This window comes from Polypterus senegalus, chromosome 9 (genome assembly GCF_016835505.1).
Source record: "Polypterus senegalus isolate Bchr_013 chromosome 9, ASM1683550v1, whole genome shotgun sequence".
Taxonomy (NCBI): Eukaryota; Metazoa; Chordata; class Cladistia; order Polypteriformes; family Polypteridae; genus Polypterus; species Polypterus senegalus.
This window is the reverse complement of record NC_053162.1, coordinates 32,976,761-32,999,074: the sequence shown is the minus strand read 5'-3', so window position 1 is coordinate 32,999,074 and position 22,314 is coordinate 32,976,761. Positions and strand designations below refer to the sequence as shown.

Below are 22,314 nucleotides of genomic sequence, written 5' to 3'. Positions count from 1 at the left end.
AACCGTACAAACAAAACAAAACTGAATTGCCCAAAGATAGATTTCAACATACCAAGCAAATGCCGATACGTTCTAAATTACTTATGGTTCCGGAGCTGTCAAAGGGTTTAAGTCAGTCAACGATGTTAGTCCTGGAAAGTATGGGGCCCCACCAAACCAACATTCCAAAAACCAACCGAACGTACTGTTATCTGCTTGAACCAACACCGACTTACTATACTTGGCCGTCCAGCAGCATCAGTGAAGCATTCAAACATTCTTAGCCAATTATGCAATACTGCGTTCGCGTTTGCCACGTTATGTTCTAACTACAGAGGCAGAGTCCCATTGCATGGTTCTAACTTGTATTGAGTCGGGGTATTGACACGAACACCATACATACGGATAGTATCAAATTATATATAAGGATATATACTAGGGGGCTTCGCTCGCAAACCCCCGTTTTTTTGTTTTTTCTTTGAACTGTTGCTATTTCTTTAGTTTCACTTTTATTTCAGAACTTCTGTAAAAACAATATTTGGAATCTTTCGAGTCCCAATGTGCTGAATCTTTTAAATGAGGTCAGCGAGACATGTGTTTAATGACTTTGTACCATAATTCAGGATAGGTTTCTCTGTTTGGAATTTCAGCACAGACAAAACGATCAACATCATCAGCAGTTAATAATTTTTTTTGTAAAGTAACCAATAAATGCACATGAGGTTAACTCCGTTTTTGAAATTCTCTTGACTTAAACCTCAAAGCCTTACAATATTTACATACTTCTGTCCATATATTCAATCTCTATCTCTATCGTTATTTCTCAGAGTAATAATTTCTCTTTCTTTGCGCTAATGCGATGTTTACTTTCTTTGTTTTGACACTGTATCTTGCTCTGCATGCGTTTCTACGAGTCTTTTGAATTCCAGGTTCAATATCTCCAACCTGCTCTGCATGTGTTTGGCACCTTGTTTTTTAACCTCTTTATGATGTTTTACTTTGTTTTCTACTCTGTCTTTTATTGCTGAGCTCGCTTTATCCTGATTTTGTTTCAATGACACCTGGTCCGTGGTGATAACTTTCCCTTTTTCGAATAATAATTTGCATTTGTTTGTGCTACTGCAATCTTTACTTTTTTTTTATCTTTTTAATTTTCCTGCTTTCATATTCTTTAACTTTCTCCACGTGTATTGCGGCAGTTTTTTTTTTTTGAGCCTTTCGAATTCCACTACTTTCATAATCTCTAACCTGCTCTGCATGTGTATAGTGCCAACGTCTGGATTGGACGTGCTTTTTATTCAATTCCACTTGTTCCGGGCTGATAATTACTTTCCTTATTTTCTGAATTTGCACCTAGATTATTCTTTTTATTTTTTTTCTCTCCAACGCTTTTGAGTCTGTTTTCTCCATACTACTTTCTTCTTCGCTAGTCATCTACATTTCATTTATAACATACTTCCGCCACACCAGTAAGTGCTGGGGGGAACAGAAGCAGGGATATACACACACACATTTTATATATATATATATATATATATATATATATATATATATATATATATATATATATATATACACACACACACACACACACATACATATATACACACACACACATACATATATATAGTGGCAGTAGGGGGTGCTAGTGCTCCCTTGAACCCTCAGGTACAACTCCAGACACCAGATAAAAGTCCAAGACTCTTTATTATTTTTCACAGTGCACCAAGCACCTTCCACACTACTCATAAATCACTAAATAACATGATAAACTCTACTCCTCGCCCAGACACTTGCTTCGCTACCTCCCAGCTCAGCTCAGTGTCTGGACTGAGCCATCGTCCTTTTATAGCCCCATGACCCGGAGGTGTTCCTGTCCCAACAGACCACAGTTCCTTATTCCTTCCGGGTCAGGGCAATCAGTTCTTCATTTCAACCCGGGAGCACGTCGTTCCTTCCCGTCACGTGACCGTGATGTACTCCCGGGTCATAAGGCATAAGTCCCCCCACAGCGAGCGACTCCTGGTGGTCCCCAATGTATCCAGCAGGGCTGTGTATAAATACTAAAAAGTCCATAAGGCCCTGCTGGACCTCGGGGCACGATCCTGCTGTCAGGAGAGCTCCTCCTGGCGGCCTGGAGGTGAGGACCGGCATGAGAAGCCAGCAATCCTCCACTATATATATATATATATATATATATATATATATATATATATATATATATATATATATACATATACATATACATATACATATACATATACATATATATATATACATACACACATGTAATATAATATAATACATATAATTACATATACATACATTTACCTCTTTTTGGGCTGATCAGTGACTAAAAGGCCAATCTATTAGATGTATTCCCATCAACTCTTTACTGGCACTGTTTTAATGATTAAAATTTTTTAAATGCTGTATTTTTAACAACAGTTATTTTTATCCAGTAAAAATATTTTTGATAATGTAATTTCAACAGGGAATAAGAAAAAATTTAACAATCTGCAACTTTAAAACACTAAAGTTTTGTCCAAGTTTTAGTGCAAGCTTATAATGTATTTCTATTTACAAAGGTTAAATGCATGTATAAAATTAAATGCTTCTATTTTGTATATGCTGTATTTCCTTATTAGGCATGTTTACTCATTAGAGGGACAGGCTGTATGCATTAAACATCCAATTATGTGGCAGCAACTTAAAACAGGTCTTATATTTATGTCCTAGCATGTACACACAGTCAAGAGGTTTTGTTGTTGTTTGAATAACCATCAGAATGAGCAACACAAGTGACTGTAGACGATCACAATGGCATGATTGTTGTATCTAGTTGTTGTTGTTCTAGCATCTCAGAAATATATATGCTCCTAGTATTATCATTCACTTAATTCTGTAGAGTTTACGGAGAATGGTGCAATAATTGGGTAAAAAGCACATGCAAAAAGGAGTAATTCTCTGATCAAAAAGATAGAAGGCTCATTCATGCTAAGAGAGGTGGCCAGAAGGGCATCTTCAGATGCACAATGTATCAAAACCTAAAGCACAAAACCACACAAGGTCATCTTATTGTCACCAATGAACAGGAGGTTGAGCATACAGTCAGCAAATTATCCACAAAAACTGAATAACTAAGGAATGGAAAAATGTTGCCTGGTCTGACAAATCTCTATTTCTGATTCAACATAGTGATGGCATCTTCAGAATCTGGCATAAACAGCTTGAATTCATGTGTTCAGCCTTTTGTGTGTCAATAGTACAGGATGGTGTGGGGAATTGTATATTGGCACCCATTAGGTCTCATAATACTAGCTGAGCATTATCTTCTGTTTCACTTCAGGGCCACATACAAGTAAATCGCACAAATACTAGAGCAATATAAAAATCACTATTTTACCTCACAGTATGTCATTGAATTATAGGAACAAACCAAAAAACAATATAAATGTTAACCAGGGAGGAATGAAGGAGTCACAGGTGCAAAGTCGCCCAGGGGACAATATGGGTGGCAACAGGCACAGAGACACAGGAATGGCAAAAAGTAAACTCATTGTTGACATCACATCTCTCAGCAAAAAATAAAAAATTGGTTGTCTTCCTGCCATGGTAGAGAATCAGCAAGCAGCAAAATCTGCATGTCTCTATGTGCCATTACATACGAGACTGAAAAAATTCCAACAGTAATAATAAATGTGATGCAGCATCACATCTGTAATACGTCCTGCCAACAAATGAGGATTCAAAAAAATATTCATTGGTCATCACTGCACTGTGTATTGGTTTTGCTAGATCTGTTTACACCTTGCCAATGAAGACTTTGGGGGTTGGGAGTTTAAAGGAGAAAGTCAGAGACAATATGCCACCCAGGAGAAAAAAGAATAGGGTCTGAAGTACAAAGTCAGCATACCCTATCATCACAATAGTCAATCAGAGACACAAAGTAATCAAACTATTAAGACACATAGAATGAGTGTTACCCTGGGATCAATGACAAGGTAGGTCTGTATATGCTGCTCCTTCAGGTATGAGTCTCTCAGGTGACCATTCCCTTCTTCCACCTCATAGGCATCATTTAGATGTTTCAGGGTGGCATCAGTGATATGCACTCGGCTAAAAAGACAAAGTTAAAACATCATGTAATCTTTGCTTTTTTTACTGTATATTAAGAAAAGGGTAGGATTCAGATTTGCGTATGTTGTAATCATCACTTAAATACATTGTTGTTACACAATTGATTAAGTCATAAATGGTAAGATATAAAGAGGTGGAGATGAAAGCAAACAATGAAAATTCATCGAAATAGGAGGCACGTTTTCCCATTAGGAATTGTATGCTAAAAATAAAAGTATTGTGGTTACTTAAACAGATTAGAAACAAGCTTTCACAAATGTCTCTATTTCAACAATCAAGAAAGTACGTCATATAATATCAGGTAAATACCAATTTGTTTAATTATGCCAATTACTTGTGTTTTTTATATGTAATTAAAATGTTTATCCATAATATACTAATGCAAACACAAAGTACAGAAGTCCCTTTATTTGGCTATTTTGATATAGTGGTGAAAGGTCACATATTGTTCACATCAATTTTAAATGTCCTAGTTTATTCTTGTGGAAGATTTTTGTCTTCAACCTAGAGGAACATTTAAAAATTGTAGCACACTTTATCATGAACTATATGTTTATTTAAGTAAAATATCTATCAAAATTGTTCGTAAACCTCAGCCATTGTTTGTACAACCAGACACAAATGTATGCATTCTTTTATTTCCTACTCTAGTTCATACTACTGTACTTATATTGTCCCGAAACAGTTTCAACTTTCTCCTTAAAACATTTGAATTTTCGCTGTGAGCATGATTCATCCTCATTACAAAGACTGATTTAACTAGAAACTGCACCCTTTTAAAACTGAATGGAAATCCTGCTGGTATAATAAATATTCAGAAGAGCATGTTTTGTCTAAGAGTTTCACTAATATAAAAAAAGAAGATATTTCATATTTAAGCTTGTGCTATTATAAACTAATGAGTGATTAATTTTTAAGACAACATACGGTATAATAAATTATCTAATTTTCAGCTTAATGAATACAGTATCTACCTTGAAATAAAGAGTAAAACAATATATGTGGTATAGTGAATGTGTACTCTTGACTCACCAGCATCAATAATCTGTATTGAATCCCAAGGGACTTTTCCCAAGATCAACACTGAAGATTTTTTGCTATATTTAAGAGACTGTCATCAGAACAAATTTACATACATGAGTACTGCATAACCATAATATAAAAACAAATAAGCATAAAAATGTATATTCTTACTTGGTATTGGTATTTCAGTAAGAATAAATATCATATTTTTATATTGTGTAAATATTGATAATTCTCCTTGCATACATATTTAAAGGAGTAAACGACCCAAAACCTTACATGTTACTTATTTTCCTCCTTCTTTTAATTACAGAAGAGAAATTTGGTTTTGCTCAGATTCATTAAAAGCAATCTAGTTCTGTTATTATTCACATGGATAGATGTGTTTAGATACTCCCATCTGAACCTGTCCAGCTCCCATAACTTTGAACACCACATACTTTTTTTGAAAAAATTCACATTTGACCAACATAGGGATATCCCAATAGAAGCAAACACTGCCAAGGTTTATAGTGCATCTCTCACTTTCTTCCTGAAGCAGTTGCAAAATTCTAAATTGGAGTATTCAGAAGTGGGTTATTGTTGCCATTAATACATACTAACACACATACCCATAGTCTCTCTCTTACTTATAACAGAAGACTGATCTGCGAGTCACAAAAATTAAAATTTTTGGTACTTAAAATGAATTTATTAAGTCTTCATTCATTAATGCAAATATTGTGTACTTTACAATGCCATAATTAGAAACCGATGCCAAATCAATGTGCATGTGCAATGTTTGTGAAGATGCTCTGTTGACTTTATTAATATGACTTCTACCATATGATCAATATTCTTTAAAAAAAACATTGCTCCTCTGCACCACAACTACTACAGGACTCCATCTAAAAGTGACCCATTATGGCAAACACATACACACATACACCTGTTTTTAGAGTGAAATCAATCATGATGCATGCAATTTGACGGTGGGAGGAAATAAGACATAATTAACATAAATATGTAATTGCTAGGCAATACATTTTTATTCAAGTTAAATAAGAAAACAGCCATGAAAACTGATTTAAGTAATAAAAAAATAAAAAAAACTCACAATGACCACCCTCTACTCATCCCATTAAAACTACCCTGTAAAAGAGATTCCTAAATTAATCAAAGATAAATAATGCCCCCTACTCACTGGACAGAGAGACACAACCGACACAGAGAGGCCAGATACAGAGAAGAAACACAGCAAGATGGATAAAAGACATTAAAAGAAAACATGATGCTGACCACCAGTCAATCAGCTCCCAACCAAACATAAAGCAAACTGCTGTTTCATAAAATTGACCCTAATGATCCATTGGTCATTGCTTCTGAAAGTTTAAGTAAGAATAAGATAAATAAACAGATTTCCACAAATCTATGAAGAGAGAATCAAGAGATTTTCATTGAGAGGCTACAACTAGCATGGTACTGACTGTACCGTGAGAAAACGGCCTTTACTGGATAACAATAAGGGTAAAAGTGGAGAGGTCCAGGAGAAGGAATGTGAAAAAACAGGAAGAAAATATTAAAAGACAGACAGTCTGAGATGGCAGATCAAAAAAACAGAAACAGGAGGGCAATCCCAAAATATTAAGAAATGTGCCAGGTACATTTAAGGTATACAACTGACAAATGGGGTTAGGAGAAAAATGCATAGAATAAAGTGGGTAAATGGTAAGGTATAGGCAATGCATAAATATAAAGTGAAAATTATCATATTTTGTGTTTTTAAAGGAATGTACAAGTGCTATTAAATAGAGATTTCCATGAGAAGGTCAAAAAGAAAAAAAGGTCACACTGCCAGACTGAAGACACACGTAGATATCTAGCAGACACTTTACATTAACTTACATATAATGACTGGCTTCAAGTTTGGAAACAGTAAACATGGAAAAGGGGGGGAAAGGAGCAGAAATGATCTTGAAAAACTTTAGAGTAAGGACTGATCTGAATTTTTAGATGAAAAATAATAACTAAACAAGAAAAAGGAAAGGAAGAAAGTCTGGATAAGTAGTTACAATTTTTCATGCCAAGAGTTTTCATTAATACCACCAGGTACAGTAATACGATGTCATATCCAGGGTGGAACAAAGGTAGGTTTGCCACCAATACATCCATCCATCCTCTTCCACTTATCCGAGATCGGGTCGCGGGGGCAGCAGCTTGAGCAGAGATGCCCAGACTTCCCTCTCCCTGGCCACTTCTACTAGCTCTTCCAGGGGAATTCCAAGGCGTTCCCAGGCCAGCCGAGAGACATAGTCCCTCCAGCGTGTCCTGGGTCTTCCACGAGGTAGCCCTGGCAGAGACCAACTCTTACCGGAAACGGGTTCGACTTACTGCTAGAAATGTTGACCAAGCTCTGACACTGGTTGTACAGGGACCGAACAGCCCTTATCATGGGGTCCGGTACCCCATACTCCTGAAGCAACCCCCACAGGATTCCCCGAGGTTCGACTATCTGACAGACCGTCCTCTCCAGGACCCCTGAATAGACTTGCAGGTAGGCTGAAGAGTGTGATCCCTCTGTAGTTGGAACACGCCCTCCGATCCCCCTTCTTAAAGAGGGGGACCACCACCCTGGTCTGCCAATCCAAAGGCACTGTCCCTGATGTCCATGTGATGTTGCAGAGGTGTGTCAACCGAGACAGTCCTACAACATCCAGAGCCATGAGAAACTCCAGGCATATCTCATCCACCAAGGAGTTTTTTGACCACCTCAGTGACCTCAGCCCCAGAGATGAGACAGCCCACCTCCGAGTCCCCAGGCCCTGCTTTCTCATTGGAAGACATGTTAGTGGCATTGAGGAGATCTTCAAAGTACTCCCCCCACCATGTCCCAAGTTGATGTCAGCAGTGCACCATCCCCGCCATATACAGTGTTGACACTGCACTGCTTCCCCCTCCTAAGACGCCGGATGGTGGACCAGAATCTCCTCAAAGCCGTCCGGAAGTTGTTCTCCATGGCCTCCCCAAACTCCTCCCACGGCCGAGTTTTTGCCTCAAAAACCACCAAAGCCGCATTCCACTTGGCCTGTCCACAGGACAAAAGGGTCTTCAGCTTGACGGTATCCCTCACCGCCGGTGTCAACCAACGGATTTGCCACCACGACAGGCACCAACCACCTTACGGCCACAGCTCCGGTCAGCCACCTCAACAACAGAGGCACAGAAAATGCCCCTATTCAGACTCAATGTCCCCCACCTCTATCGGGACATGGTCGAAGTTCTGCCGGAGGTGGGAGTTGAAACTACTTATGACAAGGGACTCTGCCAGACGTTCCCAGCAGACCCTCACAATATGTTTGGGCCTACCAGGCCTAACCGGCTTCCTCCAACACCATCGAAGCCAACTTACCACCAGGTGGTGATCAGTTGACAGCTCCGTCCCTCTCTTTGCCAGAGTGTCCAGGATATGTGGCCGTATGTCCGATGACTCGACCACGAAGTTGATCATCAAACTGGGGCCTAGGGTGTCCTGGTGCCAGGTGCACATATGGAAACCCTTATGCCTGAACATGGTGTTAGTTATGGACAATCCGTGACGAGCACAGAAGTCCAATAACAAAACACCATTCTGGTTCATATCGGGGGCAATTCCTCCCAATCACGCCCTTCCAGGTCTCATTGTCATTGCCCACGTGAGCTTTGAAGTCTCCCAGCAGAACGAGGGAGTACCCAATATAAAGCCACCACCAATACAAAGAACAGCAATATGGAGATGGGGAGTGTATTTGTAAGAAACTGGAGAAGAGCCAGGAGGTTTCTCAACTTTCTCCAAATCCAGAGACCAAACTAAGGGACTTAAGCCCTGCTTAGATAGCATTCCATATTCAAATTAGCAGCTTCAGTGCCAATTCCTATAAAAAGGGTAAGCCTACTACAGTCCCACACTCACCATTCTAGTGAATCTAAAGCAACCTGGGTAATAAAAGTACCAAGTTGCCTAAGAGAGCAACGAAATGAGCAAAAATCCACTGGGTCAGCACTTGAGCCTTGTGGTATACCAGTGCTGGAAAAATATTGAAAAAACAAAATTTTTAAATAGTACATCATTTCAGGATTTTCAGTACTGGAAGTAAACACCAGCTTCCTCTTTATCCTTCCCAGATCATTCCCTTGACGCTTGGTAGTGTATATGGGTAAAAACATCCATTCTGTAGACTTTACAAAAGAAACCAAAGGCCTTGATGCAGTTGAGAGTTCACATGCGGACGCCTCCCTCTATTTTGTCATAGGGATCAGGACCTTTAGGAATCTGAAAGTGCTAAGAAATAGCTGGGGATGAAAAAGAAATAATAACTTGGCGGTGGGGTATAACATCTTCATATAACCTTAATAAAATCCATGGAGCACAAAACCTCCAGACAAAGTTCCAATTCATGCAGTGAAAAGCAATTTGACCATCAAGCATCAGAACTACTACAGGCTGGGGCAAAGTAGATGCTACATCAATATGCATAAGAAAACAGATATAATTTACTGCCTGATGACAGCAGATAACACAAGCCTTGTTTGGAGAAATTACTTCATGAAAAACTAGTTGCAGATGGTATGTAAGTTGTTTTGCCAGCAGCTTTGCATCAGAATTCATCAAACAGACTGGGTAATAGTTAGAGCAGTCAGGTCACTCTTTGCATTATCTTAATGAGGGATGAGGGTACAAATGGCTGAATTAATCAAGGGGTTCAATTTGGAGAAGGAGATAGCAGATTCCAGCTCAGGAGTCAAGACACCAGCTCTGCAAGATTTTCCAGATCTCAAACAGACCCTCTCCTTGGCAGCAATGTATGAAGAAAGTAAGGAGAAGTACAAGTTTTCCAAAAAATTAATTTCTTAAGGACAAAAGTTGCAAGTTTTTAAAGATTAATTTGCAATAAAAATCAAAGCATAATTATTGTTAATCAACCAGTTAAGGATTATTTATTTTTAATGGATATAATAATTCGAAAAAGTTTAGATGTCTGTAATCTTAACACCAAGTAGCGAATGAGTAACATAAATGGCCATACATAAGTGGATTTGGAGTTCTCTTTCTCAAAGGCAGCCAATACACAATACAAGAACATTGTATACCATCTAGGTTACTGAACAGAAAGGCCAATGAAAGCTTTAGAATACACCACACATGCAGTATCTTAAACATTAACTTTTGCTAGATTTCCTACACTTAGGAGATATGTTGACAGTTAGCAAATTATTTCTCAGATTATTTCCTGACCTTCTAAGAACAGAGTTTTAAATTATGAACATAATGAGCCAAAAACATAGACAAAAGTACAGAATTTGGCCCTTTAATACTTTATGGACCCATTACTTACCCAGGCAAGCCTCCAGACTCCATGTGATTGGCCAAGGTGACATCATGTGACCACACATCATACTGCCATTTTCGAAGTCCAATAACGCCACAGAGAACATTTCCAGAATGTACTCCAACTCTCATGTTGATATCAACCCCAGTGGCTTCCCTCACCTGCCTAGAAAAGAGAAAGTGGTGAGACAAAGCCATCATATCAGCAAAATAAAGCATAAATTCAAGAGGAAAATTGTCATGTTTATAAACAGCTATTTAAATTTACAGTTTTGTTTAGTAATAGACTAGCTGTCCCCCACGGCTTCGTAGTAGTGAAACAGGACAGTGAAGTGAACCTTGCCCGGCCCTGTACTCCTGACGTCACGCCTCCTCCTCCCCTTGGCCCGCAGCCTCTGTCTCAGGTTAGTGCGAATATATCTCTCCTGCAAGCGAAATATGATTCTTAGCGCAATGAGAGAAGTCGCAAATTCAACCAGAATGTTAAAGCAATTTCTACAAAATAGCCCAATCTAAATCCAAAAAGTAGCTCTCTTGTTTGCTAGCTAAGCAGATGTAAGACACGCCCTGAGACTGGCCTGTGAGTGAGGAGGGGCACGCACCCCTCCCCTCAGTCCACTATGTGTTTCTCAGACTCATGCAAATAAATCAGTACCACAAGCGAACTATGATACTTAGCGTGATGAGAGAGGTCATCTATATATATACACACACACATATATATATATATACATACACATATACACACACAGCCTATATATATATATATATATATATATATATATATATATATATATATATATATATATACACTTTTCCATTATATATCGTATAAGTGGACACACAGCAGAAACTTACTGTACTGCAGAACACTTCTGCCTACTTAACTTGTACCGTCAAAATATTTGTACTTAATCAGTGTTCAGATAACTATACTAACCAGTCCACGCAGTATAAGCCTTCATCCGTTCTTTGCTCTATGTTACAATGTTACAAGCAGGAACAAAAACAACAACCTTCTTAGTGTTTTTGTATAAATTATTCAGTGTTCATATATTGGATGTGGGGTAAACAGTATTCCCATTTTAGTTTGCATATTTGTGGCTAGAAATCCACAAAGGGAGAAAATAAGTCCTGTGTCTTAAAATAGTTTTTTTATTCCTAAACTTAAGACATAATTATAAATAAATTATATAATAAATTAGACATACAGAAATCAAAGGCAATATTGAGCAAATGAGGGGTGGGTGTGGGTGTAAGAGGGGTGGACTAATAACTCAGCACATCTATACATTTACAGACTCTGATATTTTCCTATATATACACACACATATACATATATGTATGTATGCATGAGAGAGAGAGAGATGTACTAAGATGTACTTCATATAAAAATGTATTTAAAGCTGATTAAGACATCTGGAGGCTTGCACAGTAGTTATGGAGATACCAGTCAGAGAGTTGTACAACAGGAAAGGAGAGTTCAGAATCTCTTTTTCTCTTTCTCTCTTTATTAAACCCAACAGAAATCATGGGAAGATGTTTCACACCAATCCATTTCAAGACGTAGGGCTTCTCTAGTCAGGATAGAGGAAAATTAATATATATTGTAAGAAGAGAACCAGAAGCAGTCATTATCAACTGCAGGCCTTGCTAGGAAGCCCCAATTACAATAATTAGCCCACATCAGAAGTCATAAATTCTACACAAAGTTACGAGACAAATACGTTAACAGGATAAACAAGATTCAGAAATAAGTCTCAGACGGGGACAGTGGTCTCATGAGTCATGTGCTTCACAATTTTTTTTTTAAATGACAGTGAGGCTGGCAGACCACAGACTGCTTTCCCATGCTCTTCAGAAAGAAATTCAATACAAAAAAACAAATGGAAACTTGATCGGGGTTATTTTCTGTGCCCATAAGTCACTATTACTCAGAGTACAAGAAATATCCATGTTAAGTCCCCCAAGAGCTACAAGAAGTAAAAAAGAATGATATGTTGTACTAAAACAGCTTTCTTTAAGATAAGGTACAATATATCATGTTCGATTCTGTAGCTGCAACAAACAGGTACTATGAACCAAAGATACTTCCAAAGAAGGTTGAAAAGAAATGCCAAACAGTATAAATTAAAAAATGCCTCCAAAAATGTACATGGGTGAAATGTGTGGTGGTCACAGAATCTTTACTGAAACCCAAGATAAAGATCCCAAAAACCTGATTTTTCAACAACACCATATAACAAAGTCCTAGATACCAGATTTTCTGTTGCTGTTCATATGACATTCTGGTGGAATGGTTAATGAAACCATCTAACATAATTAATATTCTTGGCTTGAGAAAACTAGCAGTTACTGCCTGTGTTGATTTTGCATGTTTGTACCTAATGCATTGGGATCAGCTTTGCCACTAGCTGAATCTGATGTTATTTTAAGTCACACTGGACAACATGAGTACCCATAATCACAAAAATATTCTTTCAAGTCTACTTAACGAATTGACTATTTTTATATGGACAATAACTTACTACTTGTACTCTCTATAACATAAATTAGGACCATTAATGTTAGTAACGTACTGTGACCCATCAATCACTTCTGCTGCATCCTTCATTTGCATAATGCCCTCTGTCAGTGCAGCACATGTACATTATCATAATATTAACAGACATCAGCAAAAACACATGGGTCTGTTACATTTTTTTTTTCTCTAATGCCGCCAAATTTCAATGTAATCACTCTAAGCATTTTTGAGATTTTGCAGCATTTACTACTATGGGGGAGGTTACCCAATATATACTGATATATCAAAATGTCCTTTCTTAGCAGATGCCTACTCTCTCAGATGTACAATCCTGCAAAATTTAAACTTTTTAATTAAAAGGCAAACAGTACTTTTGTTGATGACTGAGTCAGTCAACTTTTGACTCATACTGTATATACTGTATACATGCTAGCAGTGTTACGTGGTTTTGCTTGGGAAATTTTCTAAGTAAAGGGGCCTCAGTTATAGTAGTTTTAGTCAACTGGATGTATTAGAAGTACTATGTAAACAAGTACTTCTATATGCAATATTTTTTTTATACCTGGGGCTAATATTATTGGGTAATTTGAGCTGGTTACATGAACATGCTATATTCAGTTCTTGGTGGTGTTAGTGCGAAAGAAATGACAGCAGAAACCTAATATTAAAGGTCATCACCAAAATGAGTAATGTAATTTTAGTAAACTTAATGCTGACATGCAACTTTTTCAAAAAAGCTATAACTAAAAGAAAATGTAGTCCAATCAGTTTATTTCAGATTTATTGTTATATATGCTGGACACCTCAAACTTAAGTGTATGTATGGACAAGTACATCACACAGCCATTGTCCGGCTGCCCGAATCTTGCTTCAAACATTATATCAAATATAGCATCACAGCAGGTAATGCCAAGTGAAACAGCTGAGTTTTTATTTGACTTTCCCAATTTTTCAAGTCACAGGAAACTAATCTAAAACTGATAACAACTGGGAGCACGATGTGGCTGGTTTATACTCTTCCCAGTCTAAACAACTGTCTGTCGTCAGCAATTTACACTATACTCTTCATCATCACTGAGCTGAAGCACCTTACACGCAAGCACTACCACCCAGGCTGGTTTCTAATTAATTAGTTTGCAAAGAAAGGCTCCACCCTCTTTCTCAAACCCTTGTGATGTAGTTACTTTCAATTATATTCCAAGCAGTAAATAAAGACAGCAGTTTAAAACAAAAATTGCAAACAAAATAAGGACTGCTCACATTGTTTGGTGATACTATTTTATGCTAACAACCAACACTGGAAAGATGTTTACTATATGCTAGGAAGTCCTCTTTCATGTTACATTAATAAATACCAGCATCTGAGTTGGTGTTACATCAAAACAAGTTTGACAATATGTTTATATTCCAGTAAAACAATGTTGTTTTAGAGTAAAAAATGTTATGACATGTTTTGTAAACTACTGATAAGTTAATAGAAAAAGCAGTAGGACAAGGACACCAATTCACATTAAGGAGAAAATGTCTTCACTTGACAGAACACAATAAAGATTTTAAAAACACTGTGTTTCAAAATAGCACTAAAGTGATGTGCCTGCTGGATGATGAGACTTTTCTAGCCAAGTGAGAATAGTTGTACAAAACAGTTGTAAGAATGTGTGTTTATTATTTTGCACAGCTTTTTTATTTATTGACACTGATATGAAGCTGGCTTTTACACTTCCCTGACACTTATAAACAAAGCAATTCTTCTTTTAGCTACAAGGCTGAGAACTAAAAATTACCTTACTCTGCAAGTAAGTTAAAAGAGAAAGTATGAAAATATACAGACTGCTGTAAGCCAAACTTTACACAGTTACACATAGACACAGAGTGCAGAGCCAGCTTGCAGCTTAAAGGATATTTTTGGTATTTTTTAAGATTTTTTTTTCTAAACCACCGTATACATACATTAATTTTCATGTAAAATTGCATTCTTAAGTTAAGCATTTAAAAAAAAATTATAAAAAATGTACAGTCTATTATTGCATTTTAAAAGTGGGCTTATAGGGAACCAGTCTAAATATGAAAACAAAAGCCTTAAAACCTGCCAAAATAAATTCTCTGAAGCTGCAAAAGTTTTGATTCAAGAAAACCATGACTTCTGCATTTCTAAGGTATGTTTCTGACAACAAAAGGAAATTGGAAGTAATATATTTTAGCATATTTTGGCACAATATTTCCTGATGTAAGGATATGTTCCTATTCACGTGTCTATTCAAAGCAGCCATTGTAAGTGGAGTTTCCATACAAATAAGGATGTCAAATAGCACAAAACCACAAAAATGTCTGAAATTATTTAGAGTGACACTGCCTTCCTACTTCATCGCAGTTGGACACACAGTATAACTAGTAAAAAACAAAAGTTATTTATCTATATCCTTAACCTTTAGCAGTTGAAGCTCATAAGAACAGCAGCACTTTCAGACCTCTGGGAGTGAAAGGATGCCACAGAGTGAGACAGACAATGCAGTAAGGAGCACTTTAAAATGTCAGAATCTCATAAAAATGGCATGCAAACACTCTGATAAAATGTGTCCAAATGAAATATGAAAAATTCAGATCAGTAGTCAAGAACATTGCCTTGAAAATGGACATACTCCTTAAGTTTTACATCTTTTGGTTCATGTTTAGAGTATTTTTCCCTTGCAGATACCATATTGAAAGCACATGCACGATAACTTTTAAAGGACAGCAGGTTCAAACAAATACTTCACGTAACACAATTTCCCATGGCAAATTCATGTATACCACAATTATGAAAAAAATAACTTTGGCCTTAGAAAAATACCACATTTATCCTTTAACGGGTTACTAAATCATCTGCTATATAACATGTTTTCCATATATAAGAAAGAATGAGGGAGGAATTGGTTGTCCTTTTGAAACATTACATCACGTTTTCTCAACTGGTGGGTTGTGGTGGCACTGCAGGTGTGCCACAACACCCCAGGACAAAACCCAGCTCTCCCCCCATCACTCAAACAATTGCACCCAATTCACAGTGGCAGCATTGCAGGTGGATTATGGCCTACCCTAGACAAGACCCCGTCCACTGGTTCAACAATTGCTCTCAGTATTGCTGGTGGATCGTGGCCGATCCAGGACTACATCCCCAACCACCACTCTGACAATTGTGTTTGATTCACCAAGGAGGAAAAGCATTGACTATCGCACTTGATTCATCAAACACTCTGGTGATTGTGCAGGACAACACTTCACAACATGCCTTCACACCCACACTGACGATCAAATTTAATTCACTGTGAGGGACTACCCCACTGCCCTTACTCAGACAACGGCACTAAATTCACAGAGGGGGAGCAGTGGGCCGCAAACACACTGCCATGTGAAAAATTGGGTTGTGACAATGTGTTGAACTGAGGAGGTAGCTAAAGGTGCATGAGGATCACATGTTACAGAGAGGATGATCAACATTTGATTTTATGACTTCTACCTTTGATATCTTCTTTTCTGCTACTGTCTCCAGCTAGTCTAAGGTCAGTCCTATAGTGCAGTCCCTACAGCAGACACATCATAGAGCAGAACACTTGCAACTACGGACTGACTGCTTATAAATACTAGGAAAAATACATATATTTTCAGAACATAAAATTCATAGGATTTCTTTCCACTTTTTCATCTGTATGGAAATGCTTTTTAGAATGCTACAATAAGCCTAGTTAGGAAGCGTCTGAAAGCAAAAATATCTATTAAAAAACACACACAGTGGTTCCATGAAGAAAAGCAGCAGAAACTGCTTGTTCTAAAATTTTCTCGCTTTGCTAGGATGTAGCTGTCCAGGAGTTGTACACAATGCAAAGTCATATGATACTCTAAAGAAAACTGATTTTAAGACATAAAAATCAATTTTGATTTTCCACAGAAACACCACTTTTCTTGATGTTTTCAATATCATAGATTCAGAACCTGAACTTACCTTTACAACAAATTTTGATCTCATTAACAAACCACCATTTACATGGAAATAAAAAAAAAAAAGTATATAGTCAAGATGCCCATGTAATTTTTTAAAAATTACAGTCATTAAGCCACATACACCATATCTGTTCACCTTCACAAATAAAATAATTAATAAATTAATATATCAATGTAATAAGTTGCAAGTATTTGAATAGTTGAATTAAATTGCCAAATAATACATTTTCAAGACAATTATGTGATGCATAAAAATTATGTATGAATATGTAGTTATGTTGCAAAATATTAAGTAGTCCTCACAAGGTAATAGGACTGAAAATGTTTGTTTGAATCAACTCAATCCTTAGATGGAATACTGTGCCAAACATCCATAAAAACAATTCACAGCCCTTTAGAAAAGGCACAACATAGGATACACTAATATTAGTGTAATAATTTTTTCTCCAGCCGTCTGGAGTGTTTTTTTGTTTTTTTGTTGTTTTCTGTCCCCCCTAGGCATTGAACCTTACTCTTATTCAATGTTAATTAATGTTGATTTATTTTGTTTTCTTATTGTGTCTTTTTTCTATTCTTTATTATGTAAAGCACTTTGAGCTACTGTTTGTATGAAAATGTGCTATATAAATAAATGTTGTTGTTGTTGTTGTAATAAGATTGCAACAAGTAAGTACTAATATAGAGAATGGTTCTGTAAGTAATGTTGAAAATGTGTTAAAAAACACACTAGGCAGCTTCACAGCAAAAGACAATACAGTATATAAAATAGCACACCACTCATTAGTGAAGAATACCATATAACACGTAAAGAGGTACTGTACATCGAAAAACAGCTGCATGAGAAGGGATTATGTAATAACACTGGTTGATATAAACCAAGCCAAGCTAGCTGCTGTTTCTAAAAAGTGAAAGTTGCAAAAGAATTTCAGACAAGAACAGTAAAGCAGCAAATCCAATTGAACAGCAGCAGACCTGGGCAACTCAAAAAAGGGAAGGGAGTATTCTAGTAAACTGGAAAAGATGTGAGCTCATTCCATGTTAAAAAAAAAAAAGGCTGATCCACTGCAATGTGTTCTTGTCATGCTATTTGGAACAAGTGCGTGAAAGAGTAGGAGGCAAATGAATAAAAGATTAGGCAATTTAGTAAAAAGCAGTTTGGATTCAATATTGGAAAAGGACAAAGAACAAGATCTCAATCATGAGACAAATGCTGAAAAGCATCAGGCTAAGAGAAAAAAGTTACAGTACATTATGTATTTGTAAAAAGACAGGGTGCCACAAGAGGCAGTGAAGACATGTAGATTAGCAGTTAGTGTCTGCAGTGACTTCAATGTAAGTATAAGCATAGGTAATGGCCAGGGTGGCATGTGGGAAAAAACAAAAAATTTAAACTTGGGGCTTCACTGGGAATTCTTGAAGTACTAAACAAATATTCAAAACTGTTGGAGGTGTTAACCAGAGAGGTATGCAAATGACTGCCAATGGAGAACTAAGAAAATACTGAATTAGAAACTTGCATGGCAGTAACAAACCTGAATTAGGAATGCAGGCAAAACAAATCTGACAATTAGAGTTAAGGGTATAGGAGGCATCAAACAGGTGGAAGCATTATCTGTGCAGGGTGGATGGTAAATGTGTTGAGAGAAATTCTCTTTGCTGCACCAGCTACTTGCAGTGGTTTCATTAAAGATATGATGGAGTGACAGGCCTTTTGCACTAAGCAACCATTATCTTTTGCATTTACAATGCTTATTCAATTGTTGTAAGCATAAAGAGTGACAGATAACTTGGTTTGCAGAAAGAAAAGAAGTTCTGCTGTATATTGTATGTGACTTATTTAGTGTTGAAGTAGCTGCAGAGTCAGTGATGTCTTCTAGAGTATGATATTCCAGAATGTTTCCTCAGATTTGTTCTCAGTAAAAACGTCTAAATTACTATGATGTGAACGATCAGGTGGGTATACCAACTTTCTTTAAGAGTGAGGAAGAGGACTGCAAACCTAAGAAAAGGATAAGCATGGAGACTACAACTTGTTGGGAGCAGGTTAATGTGGTTAAAGACAGACAATGGAGGGGATGAATACAAGAGATATGATAAAAGTGGTGGCAAGTAACATGAGAAATATTGGTCTCATCCCCTTTCGATACCCAACATTGAGGAAAATGGAAGAACTGAATTTGAGAGACAATGCATGGAGGTATTCGTTTGTGAATAAAAATGTTAATTATTGCTTGCAAAGCCCTCCTAACACAAACATTTAATTCAATTAATTCCCCCCGAGACAATGCCCCAAAATGTTATGATAAGTTTTTCTTATTATTATCAGAGTATTTCATTGATATGACTTTATTCCCTACACAAGAACCCATTCTAAAGAAATAGAAACAGTCACACAAAGTTACTTTCACTTTCAGTGAAGGTACAGTAAATGTACAGTAATTAAGAATGCAAATTTAAACATTGAAGCAGAGAGCCTGATGTTAAGTCTATACTATGCGCCTTGGAGTATTGAACATGAATAAGGACAGCACAATTAATAGAAAATAAACATAATCCCTTTCTCAACTGGTAAACAGAATTACAAAATGAGGACAAGAGGTGGCCAAATTGGTTCAAATTTTGTAGAACATGATTGCCTAGTTAGACGATTTTATTGTAAAATTTAGTATGTTTTACTTCATTTTATAAATAAATCAAATTTGTTTTCACAACTTGCTACCAGAGAAGCACTCTTCATGTGATGCAACTGATCTCCAATTGTTCCATGCAAATATTCTAGAGTAAAAGGAGCAAATAGGAGCACATATTCCACCTACTTTATAGCTTCACACATATCCAGGCCCATTTTGACACAGTTCTTGGCATGATTGGGCAATGAGACTGGCAGCCCTGACACACAGTAGTAGCAGTCACCCAAAATCTTAATTCGCATGCATTCATTCTCCTGGGGAAAGAAGAAAAAACAAAAAAGCAGCTTAGATTTTGGGATGTTTTTTTAGCAGGAAGAAGTTTTAACCAAGGACACCAAATTTTGGAAATAATCCAGTAAGAAACTACATCTCATGAACCATCGGCATCTGGAATTTATTTTGAAATATTTATATTTTGTTGACTAAAGTATAAAATATTTTCTTCATCTGGGATGTCACCTAGCTGCACTCAAAAAATAAAAATGTAATTCTTCCCTTGTCTTTTTCAAGAAGTGCTCTCTCTCTCAGACAGTTCAAGACAATAAAGTCAGAACAAGGTGCCTTAATGTTGTTTAACAGGAATCCCTACAACAGTTACTTTATCCAGCTAAAAAACTTTAAAGACCAGTCTCTCTTTAAACTCTGTTTTCTATAGCATAACCAGGAAAACAAGAGAGTTTTTTGTTATTTATAACTTCTCTTTCAGGACATGGCTAAATTTCTCGTGAGGGGCAGTGCAGGATTGATGTGACCATTCAAGAGCCATATGTATTTTGTTGATTTCTTTTAAAATTTCAATGAAAGTGAAAAGTACATACTGTACATATATAGTATATAAAAATAAAATTATCAGTAATCACTTATATAAATCATTAGGTAAAAGGACCAATGATACCAGTGAATGCAAACATCTAACAACCTGTGTGTTGTCTATGCATCTGTGTAGACAGATTTATGCTAACTATATTCACATTTATCTATATAGCTTTCATATTTGCAGTACAACCTTTTTGCAAATACCATGTAACACACAGTGTAAAAACTTTCCTTTAACATCGGCGTTTCACCACAAAATTTAAAAGAAAATATGGGTGTTCTGGTTCATTGTTTAATTTAGTGGTTTCAACCATAAAAGTCACAGATCAGTGCAGAAAATGGTTGTTAGTCTGCCAAACAGCACTCACTGTAAAGAGCTGTGAACAAAATATGTTTGGCACTCAATCAGCTGCAAAAACCCATCCACCCCCACCCCAATTCTTGTGGCACTCATTGACAGGACAAATGATAGTTTTTGGTAGCTCATCGTTCATTTCCCCAGTCTAATCTTTACTTACAAATTGTAGGTATAAACACACAATGAGAGTAAGGTAGAAAGAAAGCATAAGCTTCTAATTGTCAAAAGACAGACTTCTGAGTTAACTTGCCTTTGCAATCTGGTCAAATTTCCCAAATAATTCATTTAACATGATAACAAGATCTTTGGGAGTACAGTCACTGGCCAGACGAGTGAAGCCCACAATGTCTGCGTACAGGATGCTGCCAATAAAACAGAGCAGAAATCACACACCCATTCTGGTCTCTTATGACAGCTTAGCAGATAAGGTTAGAACTGCATAGCATATTGTTAACACAAACAATATATCAGAAGAATGGCAAAAAGAATAGGAGGCTCATGGTGAGTGCTTTCCAGGTGTAAGTGGCCAAAGGTGTTGTATATCAGCAGCACAGAGCAAATATGGAGAGAATCTGATCAAGCGTACAGCATTAGCTTTCAATGACCTTCTTTATGGCTGCCTGGCAAAGGGAGATAAGAACTTAGCCTACCAGACATATGCAAAAAACGGGAATCATTGCAGTCCAAGGGGTCAGAAAACCTTTGAACTGCTTCCCGTGGTAATTTGTTAACCCATAAAATGAATTCACAAATACAGAAATGAAAAATGTGAGGAGAGCAAATACAAGCTAGCAGAAACTTAACAATTCAACACGTAATTAAAGTTTACTAAGACAAGATAAAACAGAACAGCAGGAGTAGTTTACCAAGCTTACCTGACATTCTGGTGCCTCTTGACGTAAAGACTGTGGAAGTTGTTGTCCTTCACCTGCCTCTGCTGAGCATCTTTGCTTTCTTTCAGTCGTTCAATAATGGCCAGTTTCATTTCCATGGAGATGTGGGCTGGCAACACAGACAACAGCAGCTTCTCCTAGAAAGGATTTGAGAATGATATTTCTTAACAGGGTGCAATGACTCAGAGAGAAACAAAAAAGCTGACCATAGATAAAAAAAAATAAGAAATTCGATTAAGAGGCCCTGATCCAGGGGTATGAAATAAGTCAGTGACAAAATTTTAAGACTTTTGTTTCATGTCATTTAGCAGTTAGGTTATATGGCCACCTCCACTGCAAAGGAAAACGTGACATGGCCGAGTCTAGAAACATATAAGGGAGTCAGTCAGCACATGTAATTGGAGTCATAATTTTTAAAACAAGTTACCAAGTGGATCATGTCAGAAAAAAAGGACAAGAGGTGAGTTCAGTTCAGATCCAGAAAAGCAGATCAATGGCAAAATACATTGTTGAACCACAGGACCAAACGGTCTACTCCGACTAACATAAAACTTTCTCTCAGCTCACAC

The 22,314-nt window shown here is 37.0% G+C and overlaps 1 protein-coding gene across 2 annotated transcripts in view; it reads right to left on the bottom strand.

The window, feature by feature from the left end:
- adcy7 (adenylate cyclase 7) overlaps window positions 1-22,314 on the bottom strand; it is a 58,403-nt gene that overhangs the window by 22,841 nt on the left and 13,248 nt on the right. For both annotated transcript variants that reach the window (XM_039762872.1, XM_039762873.1), the window contains exons 6-10: window positions 21,728-21,882; window positions 21,103-21,214; window positions 19,805-19,932; window positions 10,494-10,652; window positions 3,966-4,098 (exon numbers count right to left, since the gene is read on the bottom strand). In XM_039762872.1, the coding sequence (XP_039618806.1) occupies window positions 3,966-4,098; window positions 10,494-10,652; window positions 19,805-19,932; window positions 21,103-21,214; window positions 21,728-21,882 (687 nt within the window). The remainder of the gene's footprint in view (window positions 1-3,965; window positions 4,099-10,493; window positions 10,653-19,804; window positions 19,933-21,102; window positions 21,215-21,727; window positions 21,883-22,314) is intronic.